Source organism: Lactuca virosa, chromosome 5 (genome assembly GCF_052849685.1).
Source record: "Lactuca virosa cultivar CGN04683 chromosome 5, Lactuca_virosa_CGN04683_v6, whole genome shotgun sequence".
Classification (NCBI taxonomy): domain Eukaryota; kingdom Viridiplantae; phylum Streptophyta; class Magnoliopsida; order Asterales; family Asteraceae; genus Lactuca; species Lactuca virosa.
Window position 1 is genome coordinate 436,412,006 of NC_136430.1, and position 21,966 is coordinate 436,433,971.

At 35.7% G+C, this 21,966-nt stretch overlaps 1 protein-coding gene across 2 annotated transcripts; it reads right to left on the reverse strand.

Moving 5' to 3' along the window:
* Positions 1-357: 357 nt before the first annotated feature.
* Positions 358-5,058, reverse strand: LOC145113634 (uncharacterized). Of its 2 annotated transcripts, none has more exons than XM_079049706.1 (9): positions 4,390-5,058; positions 3,286-3,471; positions 3,120-3,212; positions 2,849-3,031; positions 2,668-2,770; positions 2,069-2,254; positions 1,272-1,987; positions 861-1,162; positions 358-770 (listed from the first exon to the last, which is right to left on the reverse strand). In XM_079049706.1, exons 1-9 carry the CDS (start codon positions 4,612-4,614, stop codon positions 710-712), a joined length of 2,055 nt encoding a protein of 684 aa, XP_078905832.1. In that variant the 5' UTR covers positions 4,615-5,058; the 3' UTR covers positions 358-709. The 2 variants fall into 2 exon arrangements, with proteins under 2 accessions (XP_078905832.1, XP_078905831.1); XM_079049705.1 differs by having other exon boundaries at positions 2,069-2,257.
* Positions 5,059-21,966: the final 16,908 nt, after the last annotated feature.

Sequence of the window (21,966 nt, forward strand, 5' to 3'; positions counted from 1 at the left end):
TATTTTGATTTTTGAAATCAGAAGAAATACTTTGCTACCCAAATACCTAAAAAGTACAAAGACATTCAATATATTTATCCATTTGGCCAGTATTTAAATTCAAATACATGTTCTATACTTGTATTAGTGAGTAGTAGAATGAACCATTTAATTCCTTGAGCACAAAGTCCAAACTGGATAGCATTTTACCATAAAGTTTAGAATAATTCTATCAAACCGGTCAAAAGTATTATATGAATCAAATTCATATGCATACAATATATAAAATATATAATCAGATTTAATCATTAAAGTTAAATCATTTATAAAATTATCCATACTAAGAAGTAAAAACTATTAGCTAACTCACCAGGACTATTTTACAGATGATTTACAAACTTAATAATAAAAACTAAAAAGGGGTTCAAGTTTCAAAACCAAAACCGGCAGTTAAGGCAGCTGACATAAGCACAAAAAACCAACCCACTAGAAAACATATTCAACAAAAGTCTCCTTTTTCAACTTCTCGACCTTTTTTAACCCTCTCTTATCTCTCTACATTATATCACAACAAACCAAAAAACAAAAAAACAAAAAGGTCTATGTTCCATAGATAACCCGAACTCAAAACTAGGAAAAAAGGTTCGATTTCCTTCCTAAGATCAGTTATATTAGCAGCATATATCTAAAACTTATCCCGCTTTCCTTCTTTTTTTTTTATACATGTTCTCTAGGAAGATAAAGGAGGAAACTCGTCTTCGTTCTTGAGATGGAATGAATTCTCTCCAATCCTAAAAGTAGAAAAAATAATGTAAAAATTATCAGCCCACTATCCAAGAATATTGTAAAAAAAAAAAAAAAAAAAAAAAAATTTAAATTACCTTCCCTGTTTTGTTGTATTCGCATCCAGTTTTTTTGGGGTTTGTGGAGTCTCTGGGAGAGACCGAAAAGATCCAAACTCAAGTTTCCTTGGTTGGTTTACAAAACCACCGTTGACCTGGTCAACACGACCTTGTCTTGGAGACCGTATTTGATTATTATTAGGTTCCACCACCAATTTGGTTTCACGACCACTAGCACGTGGCACGTGACCATTGGACGGTGTTGGCCCACGGCTCCTTCCTCCTCCTCTGCCCCCCCTTGTAGGTGACCGTTTCTCCTTGGATGATGAATTACTGCTATTCTGCAATACAAGAAATAGCAATGTCAATGTACTTTCATTAATTTGTTTATTACTATCATTATAAGTGAAACAAACTACATTCCCTAAAAAAAAAAAAAAAAAAACATACAATAACAGGGATGTAGAGCCCGGTCCCACGTAACGCAGTATTCGGCGGGTAACTGAGATAAGTCGGGGTCGGGTGTCCCATCACTACACCATTTGTGTTTGGCTGGAAGGGCATTACGGAGCATGGTGGGTCCCACGGGTGGTTCTTTTTTTCATAAGGTGAAGTAGGAGGACTGGGACTGGGAGTGGCCCGAACCATAGCTGTAGACAAGGCATAACCATGGCAGCCTTGACCATATAACAGATTCCTTATATGTGCATCATAGTCCCCTGTAAGATCCGAAAACGGGTTCAATAATTCCGTTTCCCCAATCGACAAATTATCCGACCCGTTTTTATCGAAACATAAGCAAAGGGTATCTCCGTCCACGATCTGGGACTCGCTTCTTTCCATCCATAGCTCAAGATCCGACACCTTGTTTTCAGCTAAGTTGGGAATGGGATAATCCTTGTCATCAAAATCGCCATTTGAGAATCTTGAATACATGTCATCCTCGTAATATACGGCTTCACTCAGGGACGATATGGACAAATTGCCAAACCCTTTGACACCACCGTATGTAAAGGCGGGCCCGTATTTCGGTTTGTGCCTTTGCAATGTGTTTGTAAAAAACTTCTTGATTTCATCTCCGATATTCATATTGCTGCTTGATTCGAGAATCCGACCCAGCTTTTTAGCCCCAAATCTAAATGCACTCCGTATCCGATAATAATTTCCTACAATGTGTGAAACGATTTTAAGATATATATTTTTTAAACTAAATAAATAAACTTGAAGAAAGAAGTGTTTGTTTTTACCTCTGTGGACACTACGTCCAAGATTGTTGTTTTCTTTCAAGGGATCAATAATGTTGAGATGCTTTAGGGTAAAAGCTCGTTGATCTGTCTCAAGCCCCTTAGAAGGCACTATGAACATGTCCATACAATTCTTCCTGAATTCCCCAGTTAGCAAAACATCTGTTCCTTGGTTTTCTGGGGTTTCAGCTGCTGACAGAGAGAGAGAATCACCAACATATATAGGTGGGAAAACGGGTGGGTCGCGAGGGAGGTTAATCGGTCAAAACGGGTTGGCTTGACCCACCAACACTTTTTGTCCATTTTTTGAACTTCATACATGATTAGTATGTTCAAGAGATAAATGCAACAAATAGAACTGTTCTTTCACATATCAGTTTACTTTCATTTCTTTCTATTACAGCATTGTACTATTTGAATGACATTGCTATATTTTTTTCAAAGTACAACACTGTAAGAGAAAGATACTATAATAAACACATAAATGAAGGCACCTTGCTTGAAATTTCTTGTATTTAACTCTATATTTAATATGATTACAAAACAGTGACCTGTTTTTCACATAAATGGATTGAAATTTGAGCCCTTTACATATTTCTTACCAGAAAAGTCAGGCATGGAAGATTTGGAAACCGGACCATCCAAACTAATGCAATATTCATCCCAGTCAAACTTGCTATAATAATCCAAAAATCTGTAGAGAACCTAAAAGGAGAAAAAATAGATGATTAGTGGACTTGAACTATGATTTAGTCTGTAAAGTGCAAGAGATTTTATTATTACCTCTGTGGGGCTATTTAAAGATGCATTGAAGACATGGAATATGTATAGGACTAAAGTTTCCAATGCATAAGTAGAAATTAACCCATGATGAGCCCCAAGTATACGGCTTTCATAGTAACACCATGCTTTTATCAAAATAATACTGCGTTTAAAAAGATGATCTTTGCCAACAAGGCGATCAACCTGCATCAAGATTCAAGAAAGTTTCAAGTTATAAGTAATCAAGAATGATGATGTTAAAAATTTGACATAAAGCATAATAAGATGATACCTGTTCAAGAAAACACAATGTACAAAGTCCACCCAACTGATTAAATGATATATCTATGACAATGTCTTGAACAAGGCATTTCACGAGCTTCACCTGCCAATAAAAAATCGGTTTTTTAGTCATTTTCACATAAAAGAATGTGATAGAGCTATGGGGATTCGATTACCTCAGCATCGATGAATTGGGTATCCTTCAGTATAAACTCAGTGTTTCCATTCTGCTCTTCTTCTTGAAGAACACGAAGAACTTCACGAGGCAAATTTTCATCCAAGTTAGGAGTACTAAGGACTGTTAGATCAATGTCTCCATCAGGAAGATAAGTCTTGAGTGGCACTGAACCATATGGGAATACCTACAACAAGTGCACCACCAAAAGTTAGATCAAAAAGACATGATCCATAAAAGAAGGATGTGTAATGTACCAAAAAGTTAAAATATGTTAATGAAACAATAAAAACGGATGAGAAAACAATAAAAATAGAATAGAAAAAGATACATGAACCATTCCTTGAAATAATCCAAGTAAAGCCAATTTCTTGGATATTGTATTCATTCAAGTAGGATACAAAAAACAACAGAGACGTGTGATGTAGCAAAAGGTTCAAATTAAACAGTGAAACAAGAAACAGGGAAAGAAAACATATAATACAAGAGATATATGTTCACTGTTCCTTGAATTAATTCAAGATTAGATGAGTACAAAGTTTTTTTCTTTTCACTCAATTTTCATTTCAGGAGAAGAATATGCAACGATAGCATCAAGCTATAAGCAAAAGTCCTATATTGCTTTCTGAGATTCTTGGGCATGTTATTAAGATCAATCAACTTCTTTTTTAACTGTCGATTCCATAACTTGTCAGTAAAATCTAAGAATGCAACTTGAAAGAAACATTTGTCTTCTAAGACTAAATACCAAAGTCACGAACAAGATAATGAACAACACGCATCAAGAAAAGCTAAAAATCCAAGTGGACTCAAACTGAGGATATCAATTGTTCAAGACTTCAATCCAGTCGCTTAAACATCAATTATATAGCTACATAACAGATTCGCGATTGAACATATAACACTTGCAATAAGGGGGTGTTTCGATGTTAGCTTCAGAAGCAACTCGAAGAATATAATCAAAATGATTAAAGAAATAGTATGCGCAATCAGATCAAAGTTCATGATAAACGGTATAACCCAGAACACGGATGACGGACAAGATTTACGCATGCAAAATGAAGCATAAAAACAAGAAATTATGGAGTAACTGAGTCTAATTAACCTCTAATCGGAGATTGCATCTGATGAGCTTCTGCACGTATTCAATCACGTCTTTCCTCTTCTCATCAGAATCCAAAGTCGGGTGGATGCAATTCAACACTTCTCGAACCGGGTCTTCAGCTAAAACCCAAGTCTCCGCCCGAATCGAATTCGGATCCGGATTAGACAATGGTGCGGCAAACGAGGGCGAAAACGGGCGATCCTCTTCCATAGCAAGATCGCCCATTCAAAAAGAACCAAGAGAAAAATGAAAAAAGATATAGGTGTATCGTATATTTATGGTAACGCAAAAACCCTTGGAAATATCAGTCAAATTCCCCAAAATTCGCACAGAAAAGGGGGTTTTGAATGTGATAGCAAAACCATGATTGTAGAATCGGAAGCAAAATTGAGGGGAAAACTAGGCAAAATTGGAAAAAGGTTTGAAGGGTTTATGGAGAAAGAATACACACGGAATTCTCTATGTTGTGTATACGCTTATCTATAGAGCCCAAATCCAGAAGGCTCACCTCTCGATCTTTTCTTCTTCGTCGGTTACTCTGACATGGATATAGAGATATACAGAAAGTGTACGCATAGGTTAAATATATTGTCTCTTTATGTATGTTATGTATCGATCTCTGAACCGAGCACGATACGCGACGCCCTGGAAGCGAAGGGATAATTTTTGAGCAATTAGCAAAGAGCATGTGTTCTTTACAAATTATAATTTATAATCTATTGGAGAATTTTGCGAAATGCAAACCCTACAGTATTAGTTACATTACTGTTTCTGTCTCTTCCTCTGTTTTTTTTACAATAATCATCCTAAAAAATGATGATAGAGTTGCAACATAATTTGGGGTTGATGGCGACAAATAGCATCATAATATGTCAAGATTTTCAATTATTGCAAAATACATTATTACTAAATATAACAATATATTATTTATTGTTTATGTTTATAAGTACAAGAGTAGATTACTCAAATTGTTCATTAATTTGGTCAAAATTAAGTATTTGACTTTTACAAACAAAAAAATATCATTGACTTTTATATTTTTTCAGTAATTGTTATTATTTGTTTATTATTTATTAATTAAAAAAATAAATTAAGTGATTTATATAGATATATGAGACTCACTCTCACTCCGACCGCCACCACCACCCCTACTAAAAGAATTGATAACTACCGGTAGTCATAACCATCCACCGATAACCACAACCAGAAACCTAAAAATCATCAAATCAACCACCATACGCCACTTGAGAAACCTCACTGTCACCACCACCTCTACCATCAAACCACCTCTACAACCATCTGGAAAAATCCCCATAAAAACCTAAAATTGATCGCCAAGGCGCCAAGCAAAAGTGGTTAAGGTCAGCGATAAACAAGCATATATAAATAAGGTTTAGGTTACAAGGTAGGAAAACGAAGAGAGTGGGGAGGTAATAGATGAGAAAGAAAAAATAAAAGAGAGGGAACGATTACAGGTGCAGCAGTGGGAGGTGTGGGAGGTGATTCAGGGCGGCAGTCCGATGAACAACCAATTGTGGATCATGTTTGATGTTGTTATGCCACTTTTTTGTGGTGCATGAGCTTCAAAGTGTAGGTAGGTGGTGTGCGATGCTCTACGATGAGGATCCAGTGGTTTCTGGAGGCGAATGGCAGCAGCGGGCGGTAGTCTGACGATGATGGTCCATAATGGTTTAGGTTCATTTCAAATCAGATGGGATATATATATATATATATATATATATATATATATATATATATATATATATATATATATATATATACACTAGCCGTTTACCCGCGCCAAGCGACGGGTGAATATTTTTTTTCATAAATTAATATCTAGAGGCGATTAGTTCGACGAGTAGTGATTAGTTTCAATTCAACCATTAGTTTGTTTTAAGAGAAAATTACAAATTTAGCCTAATACACTAAATAATTTGGGGAAAATAGCCAAAAAAAACCCAAAATTACAATTTTAGCCCCTAAAATCGCAGATGGAATAAAGTTATCTACGATTTTGCAAGTCCATCTGCGAATGTACAAGTGCCTAAAGCACATATGTGCTTTAGGCAATTGTACATTCGCAGATGGAATGGTCCATCTGCGATTTCGTGGGTTTTGTATAAAAACGTTTTTTTTTCTTCATTTTTCACTTTCTAAGTTGAAGAAACTCTCTCTCTCTCATTTCCTTTGACGATTTCTTCAACAATATGGACAATTTCTTCAACAATCCCGCCAATATGGTAAGATCTTAACTCATTTTATGTTTTAATCAACATTTATCTAGTGTATGTTTTTTTATTTATGATTTATTCTATTACTTTTTGTAAAAAAAAATGAAACTATATTGTGTGTTATTTAGTAATTATGTTGTATTTGATAGATAGAATATTGTTTATTAGTAGTCTTAAAGTTTTGATGTTATTTGGTTAGTGGTTGTATGAATGTACAAGTATAAATTGCGTAAAATGTGCATTGGGTTGTTGTACATTTAGTAAAATGCCTACAATATGTTGTTGTCTTTTACTTGCCGTTTGTTTATTTGTCGTTTATGTTGAAAAATGGTTACAATATGTTTTTGGTTAATGTTTGTATGAATGTACAAGTATAGACTGCGTAAAATGTGCATTTAGTTGTTGTACATTAAGTAAAATGGATACAATATGTTCTTGTTTTTTACTTGTCGTTTGTTTACTTGTCGTTTATGTTGAAAAATGGTTACAATATGTTTTTGTTTTTCAGCAAGAATATTGAAATTATTGTTTGAATGTTGTTTAATGATTGTTTATGTTTGTAATTTGAATGTTGTATTATTTATTTATTCCATTTAATATCCCGATATTTTAAATGAAATAGTTGTTAAGTTTTCTAATTTTTTGTTGTTTTTTCAGCATGATTATAAAATTTTTAATGTTAAAGCTATTGTCAACTTAAAAGGATCGGGGTGATACATTTGGGAAGTATTGGAGGTGCTACATGGTGCATGATGCGATAGTTTTAGACAAATTGTGTTTGGTAACTTGTTAGACGCCCCTCATTTACAAGGGGACGGATTGTTGTTCTATAAAATGTTTCTTCATCAGATACGGCCGGATGTCGTTTAATCCCCAGTTAGCATAAAACGGTTATATTTTAGAGTGGGGGTATGAAAATGGTTTATAGCCCGGAAGAGTTTTGTATCCTAAAGAAATTGATAAAAAAAAAGATTATTAAAAAAATATGTAAGGGGTCAAAGTGTAACTTTAAAATATAATAGGGGATCAAATCGTAATGTATAAAATACCAATAATTTAACTTTAAAATTATGAGGGGTGAAAACTGTTAAATAAAAATTAATTGAGGGAAAAAATTATAAATATGAAAATCTTCTATGACCGGAACCTAAATGGTTATTTCTAGAAAACTATCGTTTTATATTTAATAATGCATGCTTGACAATATATAACATGATTTGGTTTTAATAAACTTGGATTTGGAAATAGAAAAAAGAAATATAAATCGTGGCAACATCATAGAAAAAGAAAAGGACACGACAGCACAATCGACGGATAAAAATAGAAGTTGAGATGAATAGTGATACGCCTCACAAACCGATTTTGGTAATTAATATATATATATAATATAAGTTATAAAACTTTTGAGTGTTAAATCATAATTAAGAAAACTTTTGAGTTGCATTAGTTAAAAAATGGGGTTTCAAATGAATGTGGTTTGAGGAAGTTAAAAAAGAGGGTTTCAAATGCATGAGATTCAAGAAAAAATGTCAGCTTTATAAGTATGTATGATTATACCTTTTATGTGAATTATTTGAAACATAATTATTTATACTTTCAATATTGTTTTAGTTGCACATGACACCAAAGCAAAAGCGAAGACCAAAGAAGAAGGTTGATGCCAAGTCAACAACCCCCGTTCCTCCTCCAGCATTTGCTTTTGTTCATGACTTCTCGGTTTTGCGCCTACAACCTTATGTAGCAGGCGGTGAGGTTGTGTTACAAAATTATTTTTTTCATGCATATAAACTGGAGCACCGTTTCTACAATTTGGATTTAAATAGAGAGTTTTAGAGTGCGTTGTTTGGGCATACACACAACGGATGGTTGGATGAAGCGGTAACTATATTTTATTTTTTTATTCTAATTGTTTTTTATTTATTAATTAATAACAAAAGTATCATAACTTTCGCAGCATATGACGATTTGGATTAGATTGTTGATGGAGAGACGATTTGATAGTGATCGGTATACAATAATGTCTCCTAATTTTTATGTTTGCCATTACTTGGAGGATGGTTTGGATTGGAGGGCGTTTATGTCTGGTATTGCTACATACCCCGACTTCATGGTTCCTTGGTGGAATGTGGATACGATAAACTGCTATTTAATTTTAGAAATTAATTTAATTATTGTCGTTTTATTTTTGTATCGTGTTATGTAAAAATAATAATTATTTTAAACTTTTTGTAGGTCCTAATGTCGATCCATTCATTTCCTAATCACTGGTTATTTGGGGAACTACGATTGGATTCAATGGAAGTGCATATTTATGATAGTCTCGGTAGGAGTACTTACCAAAAATTCGAGTCTGATGGAACCTTTAGCAAATTTGTTGCTCGGGTGACAGATCATTTAGACAAGATAAACTACTGGGCACACAGGAACATCTCAAGGATTCCATTGGATATGAAATTCATTTTTGAAACAAATGTTCCCCAACAAAGTAGTGAGGTGGGAGATTGCGGTGTTTTCGTTTGTATGTTTATGGAACAAATAGTTTCAGGCCAACCAATACGTGAACTTATTGACCCAAAAACTGCAGCTTTAGAGTTTCGTCTTAGGATGGCAAAATTTATTGGGGATCGTGTGATGGTCCTATGTAGTTGGATTATATATATATATATATATATATATATATATATATATATATATATATATATATATATATATATATATATATAATATTGAATGTTGGATTTGATTATCAAGCATTAAATAATAATTATTTCACACATAATGTAGTGTGATACAATTAAAATGTATATGAACAATTATTTATAGCAGCCCCATATAGTAACTGAAACAATGTTGTCAAGTCAAACAGTTTTCTTTTCCCATTGTATTGTGGTGTCATTCGATGTTATGACTTGTCAAATCGAACAGTCATCTCTTGTGTTCTCAGTTAGTACACTACGTTCTTCAGTAAAGTTGGACTATGAATTGCAGACAACTTATAAAATTTGACTGTGATTATGTGTATAGACTACTATAAATTTACTTTAAGTTAAAAAAACATTTTACTAAACGATATTTTAGTTATTCAAATATTATTTTTGAAAAATTACTCTCTTTGTTTCACTAAAAATGACTTCAATACCATGGAGCAATGAGGATTACTTGGTTCTTACTCATGCATATATTCATGTGTACGAGACCAACAAGTTGAACGATCCAATGTTTTAGACTCGTTTAACCAATATCTTCAACGCTGAAAATAGAATGACTACAACAACTCATCGTTATGAACTAGATATCTTAGCGAAATGGTATGAAATGAAAACTGAAGTTCTATTATTCAACGATCTTTATACCAAAATTGACAACGCTCGGTTAAATGCTACTGAGGAGGTCATCTTGGAAGCTGCTAAGGAGGAATACAAATTATTAAGTGACGGGTCGGAATTCCAGTTTGAAGCCCCTTGGAATATTTTGAAATATGTCCCGTTTATTTAATATGTATTTCTATGTTTGTACTAGGTTATTTTCATGTATTACGTTTGTATTAGATGCACGTCCTCTGTTTAATGTTAATTATAAATACTTGTTGCATTAATTTTAACGATACATTACAATGCATTACTAACAACAATTCCATGAACCATTAAACTAACAACACTTCCATCAAACATTACACTTAAAACATTACTACCAAACAAAACATTAAACTTAAAACAATTCCATGGGTTATTTTTAACAGAAATAGAGCCGTCTACTGTCTTCACACTAAAAAATGTAAAAATCTTTAACATCTTCCATGAACTGTTTGTCCTCTACATAACGAAAATTCGAATTTTTCGCATAATTACACGCTCGATTGAACCATGTGACTTCTTCCTTTACATCCATCCATTTACTGACAATATCTGATTGTTGTCGGTGTTGTCATTCTCCCATCTCATTGTTGAACAAAGCTGTTATGCGGGTCCATTCATCACCTACTAGGCAATGCGGGGGAACCAGTAACGTTACACCCTCCTTAACACTAAGCCAACATCGTGTTAGAACCAACACCTTGTTTGACGTCCATGCTCGTTCAGAATTGGAACCATGTAGTTCATTCGAAGAAGATGTTGCATTCGACGACATTTCTGAATATGGGAGTTGGTTTCATTTAGATGATATTGGTTTTCGTTTCGTAGATCTTAAACATGTATTTATAATAATAAAAAGAGGAGTTAACAAATCTGACTACGAAATGGTTACATTTGGACTATGATTTGCAGGTTATTGCAGTGAGTTATCATGTCATTTATTGTTGGATAAGGTGTCTAAGTCCATAACTATATTTGAGATGTACTTGACCCGACCCGGCATGGTCCATTTGGGTTGCACTTCACCCGAACAATTTATATGGATAATCTTTTGAGAATAGTATAAGTTATGATTTATTAATATATTATAAGTTCTAATATATTAATATGAAATCATATTATTTAATTAGTATTGATCTAAAATTAATTTAGAATTAATTTGGTGGTCAAAAGGGTGACTAATTAAATATGGGCTCTTGTATATATATAGTGTTGGGCTAATGCTTATTTAGAATGGGCTAGGCTTGCATGGAAAGTCCATGGATAGTCCATGGAGCTTTAACCCATGGATCTTATGGAAATGAAAGGTCATGGGTATTAGGGTTTACATGAATGTAACCCTAATCCACCACACTATATAAAGGAGTCCTTGGCACTTGAAATGACACTAGTGTGTGTGAGAACTAAGGTGTGGCCGATTTCTAGAAGTGTGCTACTACTCTCTCAAGTTTCCAAAATTTGTGGTGATTTGTGACTTCCATTTGAGGCATCCACATTATTGGTGCTAGGCTCTCAAACTCCAAGCAATCAACCACTACTAAAAGGTATGTAATTCTACTAGTGTTTTATGATTCAAGTACCCCATAACATGCTAGTTAGGATGTAAACCTTGGAAAAATTATTATTTGCATGTATTTTAGAGAAAACATAGATCCAAGGTTTCTAGGGTTGCATGTACACCATAGGAGTGTTAGAATGCTCAAAACCCTTCAGTGGTATCAGAGCCTAGGCTTGTTTTCTTGATACTTGATGCAAATTGTTGAAGAAACTCAAAAAATCTGCATTCTGCTGAGTGAAATCGTCGAGTCCATGGGGGGACTCGACGAGTCCATGCATATATTCATCCTACTCGTCGAGTAGGTTCTTGCACTCGACGAGTAGGAGGCCTTGAGTGCAGTTTTTCGAGTTTTGCAACTGGAAATGGACTAGAATCATTACCCTAAACTGTGTTGGACTTATAAAACCTGTTTTTGATGTGGTAATGAATATCCTAATCCATTTACAATGGCTATTATCAAAATTTCAAGTTTTGTATGTGTTTATATGATTCTTGAAATTGTTGATATGAATGTTCATGTACTTATGAGTTATGTTAGATCATAGGAATTATTTGCAAATAGTTTGTTAGTTTAATTCTTGATCTTGATGTGTTTTAATGGAATCCATAATTTGTCCTTAACTTATGGATTACCAAAAGTCACTCCTTTTAAAGTTCATTAATGAACACATAGGTTACATAAAATGAAGAGTCTTCATTTTAAATTAACTAATAACTCATAAGTTATGAAATGAAAAGTTTTGAATGTTTTCAAAATTTGCCCTCAAGTTTTGGAATTTGTAAAGTCTCACACACCTTAGAAAACTTTAATTCCAACCCTTAGAGTTTTAAAAGTTAAAATTCAACCCTTATACTTTATAGTATTATAAGTTAATAATATATATATATATATATATATATATATATATATATTGTAACATACACATTTTGAGATCGTGTTTTATATAAATAATATTATGAAATATTATGTGATATTGAGTATTGAGTTCTAACAGATAGTTTTTACTAGAAATAAGGTAAAACTATGTTTAGAATCACTAATAAACTATTGTAAGTCTTATGAGATTCCAATTAAAAGCTAAATAGTGAAATTTAGCGAAAATATAAAAATTAAAATAAGTAAAATTTTATTGTTGAAAGTTGTAGATAATCTCGTTAGAAACGTATAGGCAAAATCCGAGTTGTAACAAAGAAGTTATGACCAATCGAAGATCCGCGATAAAACCGGCACGGTGCCGAATGACGTAAAAAGTGAGTTTTTGATAAACTATTTTTTAGCATTAGTGATCTAAATGAAAGTCGTAGTATTCGTTAAACCGAGAAGTTCGATAAAAAGAACGCCAAAATCTGACTTCGTATGAGGAAGTTATGATTTTTACAAGTTTCAGCTTAGCAGTAGACAGCTAAAAACTCGAATTTTAGATCGATTGATTTTTAGCCGACACAACCTAAACGAGAATCGAAGGTCTCGTCATTATTATTACAACGGTAAATAGTCTGACGAAAACGGACGTCGGATGAAGAAGTTATGATTTTTTAACGGATTTACCAGTCCCGGTCTGTTAAAAATAATAATATAAAAATAAAGTCAAAATTTTCCGATGAAGTCTAAACGAAAGTTGTAGAGCATAATTTTCTCTACGCGTGCATATAAAGAACGTCAAAAACGGAGCTCGTATGAGAAAGTTATGGATTTTACAAGATTTGGCACAATTTTCGAGAACAATCGCATGAATAGTGATTGCCACGTCACCCTCGCTCGGAGCTGGCCACGTGTCCGAAGCTGCTGAGTGGCAGGTTCGAGAAGCGACGCGTGTCGCACAGGTGTCCGAAGGAAGCCACGTGATCCTCGCATGCACCCACGTGATCCGGCCCGCGTGTAAGCTCCTGATTCGACCGAGGAGGAGGCCCAATCCGAAGCAGCCAGCTCTCCGACCGAAGCTTCGCCCTGCTGCCGCGTGTTCCGAGCCTCGCACACATGGCCCCCTCTCCTCGCTTCGGATCTGAGGCTCGCACCTATATAAGGGGTGCGAGACCTCCCGGTTAGATGTTTGAATTTTGGTCTTTTTCACCCCTTTTCAACATTTTCTTACATTCCGACTTCCCCCGAAGCCCCGGTACTTATTCCAAAGCCCGAAGCGCGCCCCGAGATTCCCGAGAAGCCCGAAAAAATTTATCTTTTCGGTTTCGAAGCTCTACCTTCGCAGAGCCCGGTTTTCAAGAAAACTCTCGGTTTTCAACGAAGAAAGTCATATTTAGAGCCGAAGTGCTGCCCGAATTACTATTTTGACCCCCGGTTATTTCTTGGTGAGTTTAATATATAGGAACAATTGTATGTTATGTGTTATATGTGCTATGTGCTTTTCGGTGTTATTATTCCGGTTTATTTTCCCGTGTTAAATTTTATTCGCTATGTTTAATAGCAAAGTAATATCTTTGACCATGTGATCAGTGAAAGGACTTAGATTCATATTGGTACTGGTACGTAGCCTCTGGCCATGTAGAACATGTCTCCGTAAAAGAATGATTTCTATTCTATGGTATTGGCAGAAGGTTAGATAGGGCTATAAGCCTGAAATCTACCAAAATGGTTAATCCGAAGTTGTATGTCTTCTGTGCCAATTGGGCCAAAGCTTTATTAATGTATATCAAGTATGGTAATTGTTATGTCTCATTGATTGTATATTTTTGAATCAAATCAATGATTGATATGGAAAGTTTGTCACATGATTCACATATGCGTTTGTTGTTCCTTGATCCTCCTTGCCTCTGCCATAGTAAAGTATATATAAATAGCATAACGTTATATTGTATCTATTATTGAACTCACTAAGCGTCACCGCTTACCCCTCTCAATGTTTAACTAATTTGCAGGAGATAAGCATCCAGTATAGTGATATACTGGTAGAAGATTTTTGAATAGTTTGAAACTACTGTTTTGATAGAAGATTTTCGAATAGTTTGAAACTATTGTATTTTGCACTCCCATATGTATAAAACTATAGTATCCTAGGGAGTTATGTAATATATAACACTATGAAATAGTGGGTTTGTATCTAGTAGTTTGTAACAGCTTTATCAATATAAAATATTGTTTTATGAATATGCATGTAGCATGTTTTAGAATAACTATATTGTCAAGTATGAAAGTTTGGGTCTTTCAAAAATATGAAAGTATAGAAAGGGGTCCTTTCAATCATGGTATCAGAGCAGTGGTTTAAGTGAACTAAATTCGATGGATTGATATTTAGACTTAAACTATTGGAAGTTCAATATATGAACTTAATCATTGTAAGTATAGGGATACAAACCATAGGAAATATATAAGTAAAAGTATTAGGTAATAGTAAACCCTAATATTCTAAAATACAATATTACTCCCTATTGCAGAGCAATGGCTGAACAGGTTAGTAGCCATACCCCCGAGGTTGGTGGAGGTCCTCAACCTGAGGAAGTGAATACTCCAGTATCTCCTCGTGAGGAGCGACTCTTAGGTAAACTTACCGGCGTTATTCGACAGACTCTCGAAGAACACAAAAAGAGTGGTGATAAAGGAAAAGAGAAAGCCACTGGAGAATCTTCGAGAGGAGAGGTGAAGCGTCCCTCGTTCAAGGATTTCAAAAGTAGCGGTGCTACAGAATTTTCTGGTGTTCTTAATCCAATTGTTGTTCTTACTTGGATCCAGAACACGGAGAAAGTGTTTCGTATTTCTCATGTGGATGATGAAGACAAGGCTAACTATACTTCTGCAATGCTCATCGGAAAAGCCTTGGTCTGATGGGAAGCAACCTATGAAGCTCTCAGCAGGTTTGACCAGGAGAATTTATCCTGGGAAATGTTCAAAACTTGTGTGCTAGAGAAGTACTGTCCTCTAGACATGAGGAGGAGGTTGGAGAAAGAATTCCTCGAGCTTAAACAGGGAGGAATGATTGTGAATGAGTATGAAACTCAGTTTAATCAAAGAGCAAGGTTTGCTACAAAGTATATCCCAACTGAAGACGAGAAAATTTAGTTGTTCGTGGAGGGACTACGGCACGAAATCCACGATTTCGTTGCCAATCGGGAGGTTCTATCATTCGATAAAGCGGTTGAGTATGCTCGAAGGCGTGAGCATGACTTAGAGATACGTGGTGCCACTCTTACTGCTCCAAAGCATCCACGTACTGAAAGAACTGTTCCGGTTCCTTCTTGTGACAACCGTCAATTTTGGCCAAGTGAAAGTCAACTAAAGTCAACAAGTCAAACCGGTCAACTCATCTAACCCTTGTATATTAGGGTTTCCATTATGTTTCTTATTGAACAACTCGCAATCTTAATACAAAGTATCACTTAGAGTTTTCACGTGTTCGGAAATTCTAAACCCTAATCAGGGCAAGTGATGAAACTACTCGATAAAACATTATTCCTTGACCCTCGGGGGCATATAACAATCATAACAAGACTTAACGAGGTTTACGAACCTTGAATTACAGAGCCAAACACTCAAAAAGGTCACAAAAGAAGTCTCTCCCAATCTCTTTCACTCTAACTCTCCCAAAACTCTCTAAGTAGGAGAAATCTCTCCAAGAATGTGAAATCTCTCCCAAATCTCTCTCTGTATGAGAAATCTCTCTAAGAATGTGAAATCTCTCCCAAATCTCTCTCTGTATGAGAAATCTCTCCAAGAATGTGAAATCTCTCCCAAATCCCTCTCTGTATGAGAAATCTCTCCAAGAATGTGAAATCTCTCCCAAATCTCTCTCTGTATGAGAAATCTCTCTAAGAATGTGAAATATCTCCCAAATCTCTCTCTGTATGAGAAATCTCTCCAAGAATGTGAAATCTCTCCCAAATCCCTCTCTGTATGAGAAATCTCTCCAAGAATGTGAAATCTCTCCCAAATCTCTCCAAGTATGCCAAATCTCTCCAAGTATGTCAAATCTCTCCCAAATCTCTCTCAAAACCTTTTTTAAGTTTTGTAATCATTTGGGGCATCCCGACACTTGACTTGGTGAAAAACCATTCGAAACGGGATGATACCTTGAAAAATAGTCTTTTAGGGCCGAAGCCTCCCTATAGGGACCAAACCCTCCTTGAGCCGAAGCTCCAAGAACCAAATCCGAAGTCTCCTTAAGGAACCGCAGCCATCGGACCGGAACGACTAAGGACCGGAACTGCTGAGGACCGAGGCTGATGAAGACCGCAGCGCTGAACCGAACCCGAAGCTGGAGCACCGGACCTGACCCCCGCCTTCGGTCCATTCTGAGGAGATCGCCTGCGGTACCTGCTCGGACCGAAGTCCCTCCCCCTCCGGTTCTAATGCTGCTAAGACCGGAACCTCGCCCCTGACTGCGGATTTTCCCACTTTTCACCCGGTTTTCAATATTTTTAGCGTTTTGAGCCCGTTTTTCGAGATTTTAACACGGGATTTTCACCCAAACTCGTATTTTAACATAATAAACCCTAAAGATTCATATTTTGATTATATTTTGGGGAAAATCATTGCCTATGAATAAAATCTAGTTAGTAAGATATTTAGGTGGAGTGTTGACTGTGCCTTAGTGTATGACACAAGCAACCACCCCATGCCCACTCCATGACCAACCATTGTCCTTCCACCATAAACTGAAATTTAGTCATTCATGATAAGGTTTACTCATTCATTTCGAATACATATAATAAACTTCAATAAGCATAGTTTATGGATTTTACTACATGAAAAAGGTTTTACTCTCAAAACGAATGAGTTTTTCATATCCTACGTGATAAACTATAATAGTAATAGTTTAAGGATTTCATATCACTAATTTATTCAGAAAAGGTGATTTTACTTCCTCCACGGAAGAGGTTTTAATATCAAACCATGTGTAAACTAGTTAACTTAGGTTGTGAGGCAATTCTCTCCCCGTACGTTCGAGTACGGGATCCCAATTCCTGTAAGTTATAACCATAGTCTCTTGTAGGGAGAGCATGATAATTGTGTATAGATCTATATTGGGATTGACACCCCACACCTCGCTGTTAGCTACAGCCGGACCGGCAGGTCTGCGCGTGACAAGAGTCATAGTATCTTAACGTCTGAAAAACGTTGTGCAGGTTATTTCTCGTCATAGTATGGTTATAGGGACTCACATAGGTAGTTAACAATCTTTTAAGTTTACATGGAAAATTCTACTTTAAAAAGGGGTTTTACTTCTAAACTAAACGAGTTTATGTCGATTTAAACTTGCATGAATTACTTTAAGTATGGAAAAATACTTGTTTCCTCCCGGTCCTGGGATTTAGGACTACATAACTTTTATAAGGAAAATATTGGATTTTCTTTGGAAACATATTTCTATTAACACTACATCTCGTCTAGAATTGTTAGACTTCAACGGTTTATTTAACTCAAATTATATATAACTTATATACGCTGAGTGATCATAGAAGGAAATCTATGGGTCCTTCTAGAGTTCATTATCGCATAACATAGGAGCATTCATTCCACACTCAACTAAGAAAATATTGGATTTTCTGGAAAACATACTCTATCGCCTTTACCAGGAAAACGGTTTCTTCCTCAAACAAAACTCTTATGAACTCACCAACTTAATTGTTGACACTCTTTTCAAAACTACTTGTATTCTCAGGAAATCAGTGAAACAGGAAAACATCAGCATTTTGAGGATGGGACGATAAATCGTCAAACAGTTTATTTTGTCATCATAATGTAATTGATTTTGAAACATGTAAACATATACTATGGTGTAACCTTTTCAATTATATTCATGATGGTTGTATTTACTTTGAGCACTATTATACTCGTTGTTGTGATACTATACATGAAGTCCTCCACCCCCGGACGTTTCTGCCATCCTTGGTTTGGGGGTGTGACAGATTGGTATCAGAGCATTGTTTATAGTGAACTAAGTATATCGAACCACATAAGATATACAAACTATAAATGCATTGGGACTAAGGTCTCTGATTTAACATTTTCAAATAACTATACTTTTAGAAATAAATAGTTTCTTGTTAAAAGTACATACATGCATACCGGTTTAGTGTCATGTCTAAGGAAAACGCAAAAGTTAAAAATAGAGGAGTTGTGCAATGTGAATATGCCCTGGGATATGCAATCAAGTCTGGGAGGGATATAGCCCGATCAACTATATTCGTCTGAGAAATGACTAGCATGTGTCGGGGGATAGTCATGGTGGACAACAAGTCTATCAACTTACCAACACCCATACAAGAAAATCGTTAAGAACCAAACATAATATTAAAATACTATAGGAGTATTTGGTGATACTATGATCAACTTATGTGAAAACTAAAGACCCCTATTAGTAGGTCTATAACGACTGAGTGCATACGCCAAGGTTATACATAATTAAAGATATTATAGACTCGGAATCTATGGCTATTGCTCTACTTCCTGTTCCTTGTTTGGTTGTGGACTTAGAGTAGAGTCATTTATTCGAAGGTCTATTCTATCTCAGATTATGTATAACTGGTATGCACTATGTGATTATAGACGTGACTGATAAGGATCACCCCTATAAGTAATTATAGGATTAGACGTCTATTAATTATCTATTCCACCCATATTCTCGCACGGACATCACGACAAGATCTTACATACCGGGAGACCCCTACTTTCCGAACCCGGAGAGTTAGTGAGTGATGAGGAAAAGAGTCGGATGTGGAGCCAGAGGTCGACAACTCTCCTCACATAGCCTGGGCTCTCGCGAACCGTCTCGACTCCATCAAGCATGTGCCCCGTTGGGCAGCATTGATCGAGGGATGGAGCCGCCATCAGCAACATCAATTCTCCATTTGGGGACGTATTATTGTAAGCAAAGTTCATTTTACTCACAAGACCTTGTAGATTAGGTCTATGAGTATGCGTTGGTGTTACTCCCCTCCATGTGTAGTGTTAACCCCACGAGTTAGTGATTACACTAGTCGAGAGATTTATTTGTGGTCCAAACTTTTCTTTCAATGATGTGGTGTAGACCTGCATCAGGCTCAAAACCTTCCTCTAAAAACTAAATATGTTAAAATCATACAAATAAAAGGGGCATGCGTATTATTGAATTGGGAACAATACTACTAAAATTCATAAGTTTATCATATATAGACTCTCGTTATGAACCGTTTTCAGAACACCATAAACAACAGGAACATGATACACTCATAACTAAGGTAAATAACTCCCGACGTATAAGCCCTTATTCAAGACTCACTATCATCTCACCTTTTTAAGCCTCATAGTTGAAAGGTGCCTTTTTCGTAGACCTATGAGAGTGCGATCATACCAGTACTAATGCACCGGATCCCATCAAAACTTCTCAGCTAAGTGTGTTTGGACAAACATGATCCCAAGATGAGTAAAGCTTAACGCCCGCACGAAAACCTACTTCTACCCACTACCATAACTCCGTCTTAGGGACGTTAGCAGAAACACCGAGAATAGTTTAGTAAAGTGAGAAATTTATATATGTGTATATAAATGGTAAGGATATAACTAGAGATAATCATCCCCACTCACAACATCGTTTCTCCTCATGCAACAGGATTATGTCTTCACAAGAAGGTAACCAGCCGACAAGCAAGGTAGCAATCCTACAGATGGATCCTGCTACTTTTCAAGCTGCAGTCACGGCAGCCGTGACAGCCGCCATAGTGCAAATCAATGCTAACAAAGCCAACGGAGGTGGAAGCGATGCCGGAAATACTAATTGCCGCAAAAATAAGGGACACCAGCGAGTGTCTACCAACAAAGACACCTCAGACCACAAACCTAAGAGTAATAAACGAAAGTTTTGGAACAAAAAGGAGCGCAACCTATCTCAAAGATTCGCTAAAAGACAACAACCCATGGCCACCCCTGCTATTACAACAGCAGTCACGACACATTTCTCGACACTAGCCACAAGGCCTGTCACCCAAGCGCCGGCCAGACCATATAAGGGATCACTCCCAAAGTGTAACAAGTGTGGCTTCCATCACAATGGGGTTTGTGTTGGATAAGGTGTATAAGTCCATAACTATTTCTGGTATGTACTTGACCCGACCCGGCATGGTCCATTTGGGTTGTATGGCACCATGCAGTTGGATAAACTAAAATGAGAGAAATAACACTTATGGTTTATTAATATATTATAAGTTCTAATATATTAATAATATTATTTAATTAGTTTGATCAAGAATTAATTTAGAATTAATTAAGTGATCAAAAGATAACTAATTAAATATATGGGTAGATTATGTAAATCTTCCATATCTTATATAGTTGGCTAAGAGGCTCCATGGATTATCAAGTTGGGTTCCACCCATAGGATGCTCCATGGATGCTCCATGGGAGTTACAAACCCATGGGTCATGGAAATGAAGAGTCATGACACATTAGGGTTTACATGGTGTAACCCTAGATGTGTCAACACTATATAAGAAACCCATTCTCCACCAAAATGGCTACACACTAAGAAACAAGAGAGCTAGAGCCGATTTTGCAAGTGTAAGATTCTCTCAAAGTTTACTCCTTTGCATTTGGTGTTGTGTGAAGCATTTGAGGCATCACACTTGGGGTGCTAGGCTCACAAGGTTTCAAAGATCGTAATCAACAACAAGGTAAGTTATTCTATCTTTCATTCAAGTTAAAAATGTTCCCCATGTATGCTAGATAGGAATATAACCTTGGAATTCAACTTTGCATGATTATTAGACAAACATAGATCCAAGGTTATTAGGGTTGCATGTACACTTAGGAAGTGTTAGAATGCTCAAAAACCATCAGTGGTATCAGAGCCTAGGTTTGTTTGTTGTTTTTTTTTTGTGTGCAAACAGCTTGAAAAAAAAATCGTTTTTCTGTTTTCTGCTCGTATGAAAGTTTGCACATTTGTTGCTGGAAATGGACTAGAAACATTACCCTAAACTGTTTTGATGTTTTAAAGCTTGTTTTAGATGGTGTAATGTTTATGCTAATCAATTTACAATGGCAATTATTAAAATTACAAGTTTTTTTTAAGTGTAATTTTTTATTCTTGAAAGTGTTCATATTCATGTTCTTGAACTTATGAAGATTAGATGATCATAGGAATTGTTTGTAACCTTCATGGTAGTTTAATTCATGATCATAATGTGTTTTAATGGAGTCCATAACTTGTCCTCAAGTTATGGAAAACCAAAAGTCTCACTTTTATTAAAGCCATTAAAAGAACACAAGAGTTATAAAAATGAAGAGTCTTCATTTTTATTACTCAATTAATTCATAAGTTATAAGAAATGAAAAGTTTTGGAAGTTTACAAAACTTGCCCTCAAGTTTTGGAACATGTAAAGTCTTGATTAAAACTTTAGTTCCAACCCTTAGAATTTTAAAAGTTAAAATTCAACTCTTATACTTTATAATATTATAAGTTACTAATATATATATGTATAACGTCAAGTCGTCTTACCGCTAGTACG

Bases quoted from the DNA above. Each gene is read 5' to 3' on its own strand.
- LOC145113634 (XM_079049705.1), bottom strand. From the start codon at position 4,614: ATGGGCGATCTTGCTATGGAAGAGGATCGCCCGTTTTCGCCCTCGTTT. The intron at 2,771-2,848 runs GTAATAATAAAA...TTCTCCTTTTAG, and splicing joins CTTTAAATAGCCCCACAGAG to GTTCTCTACAGATTTTTGGA. The intron at 1,988-2,068 runs GTAAAAACAAAC...CACACATTGTAG, and splicing joins TGGACGTAGTGTCCACAGAG to GAAATTATTATCGGATACGG.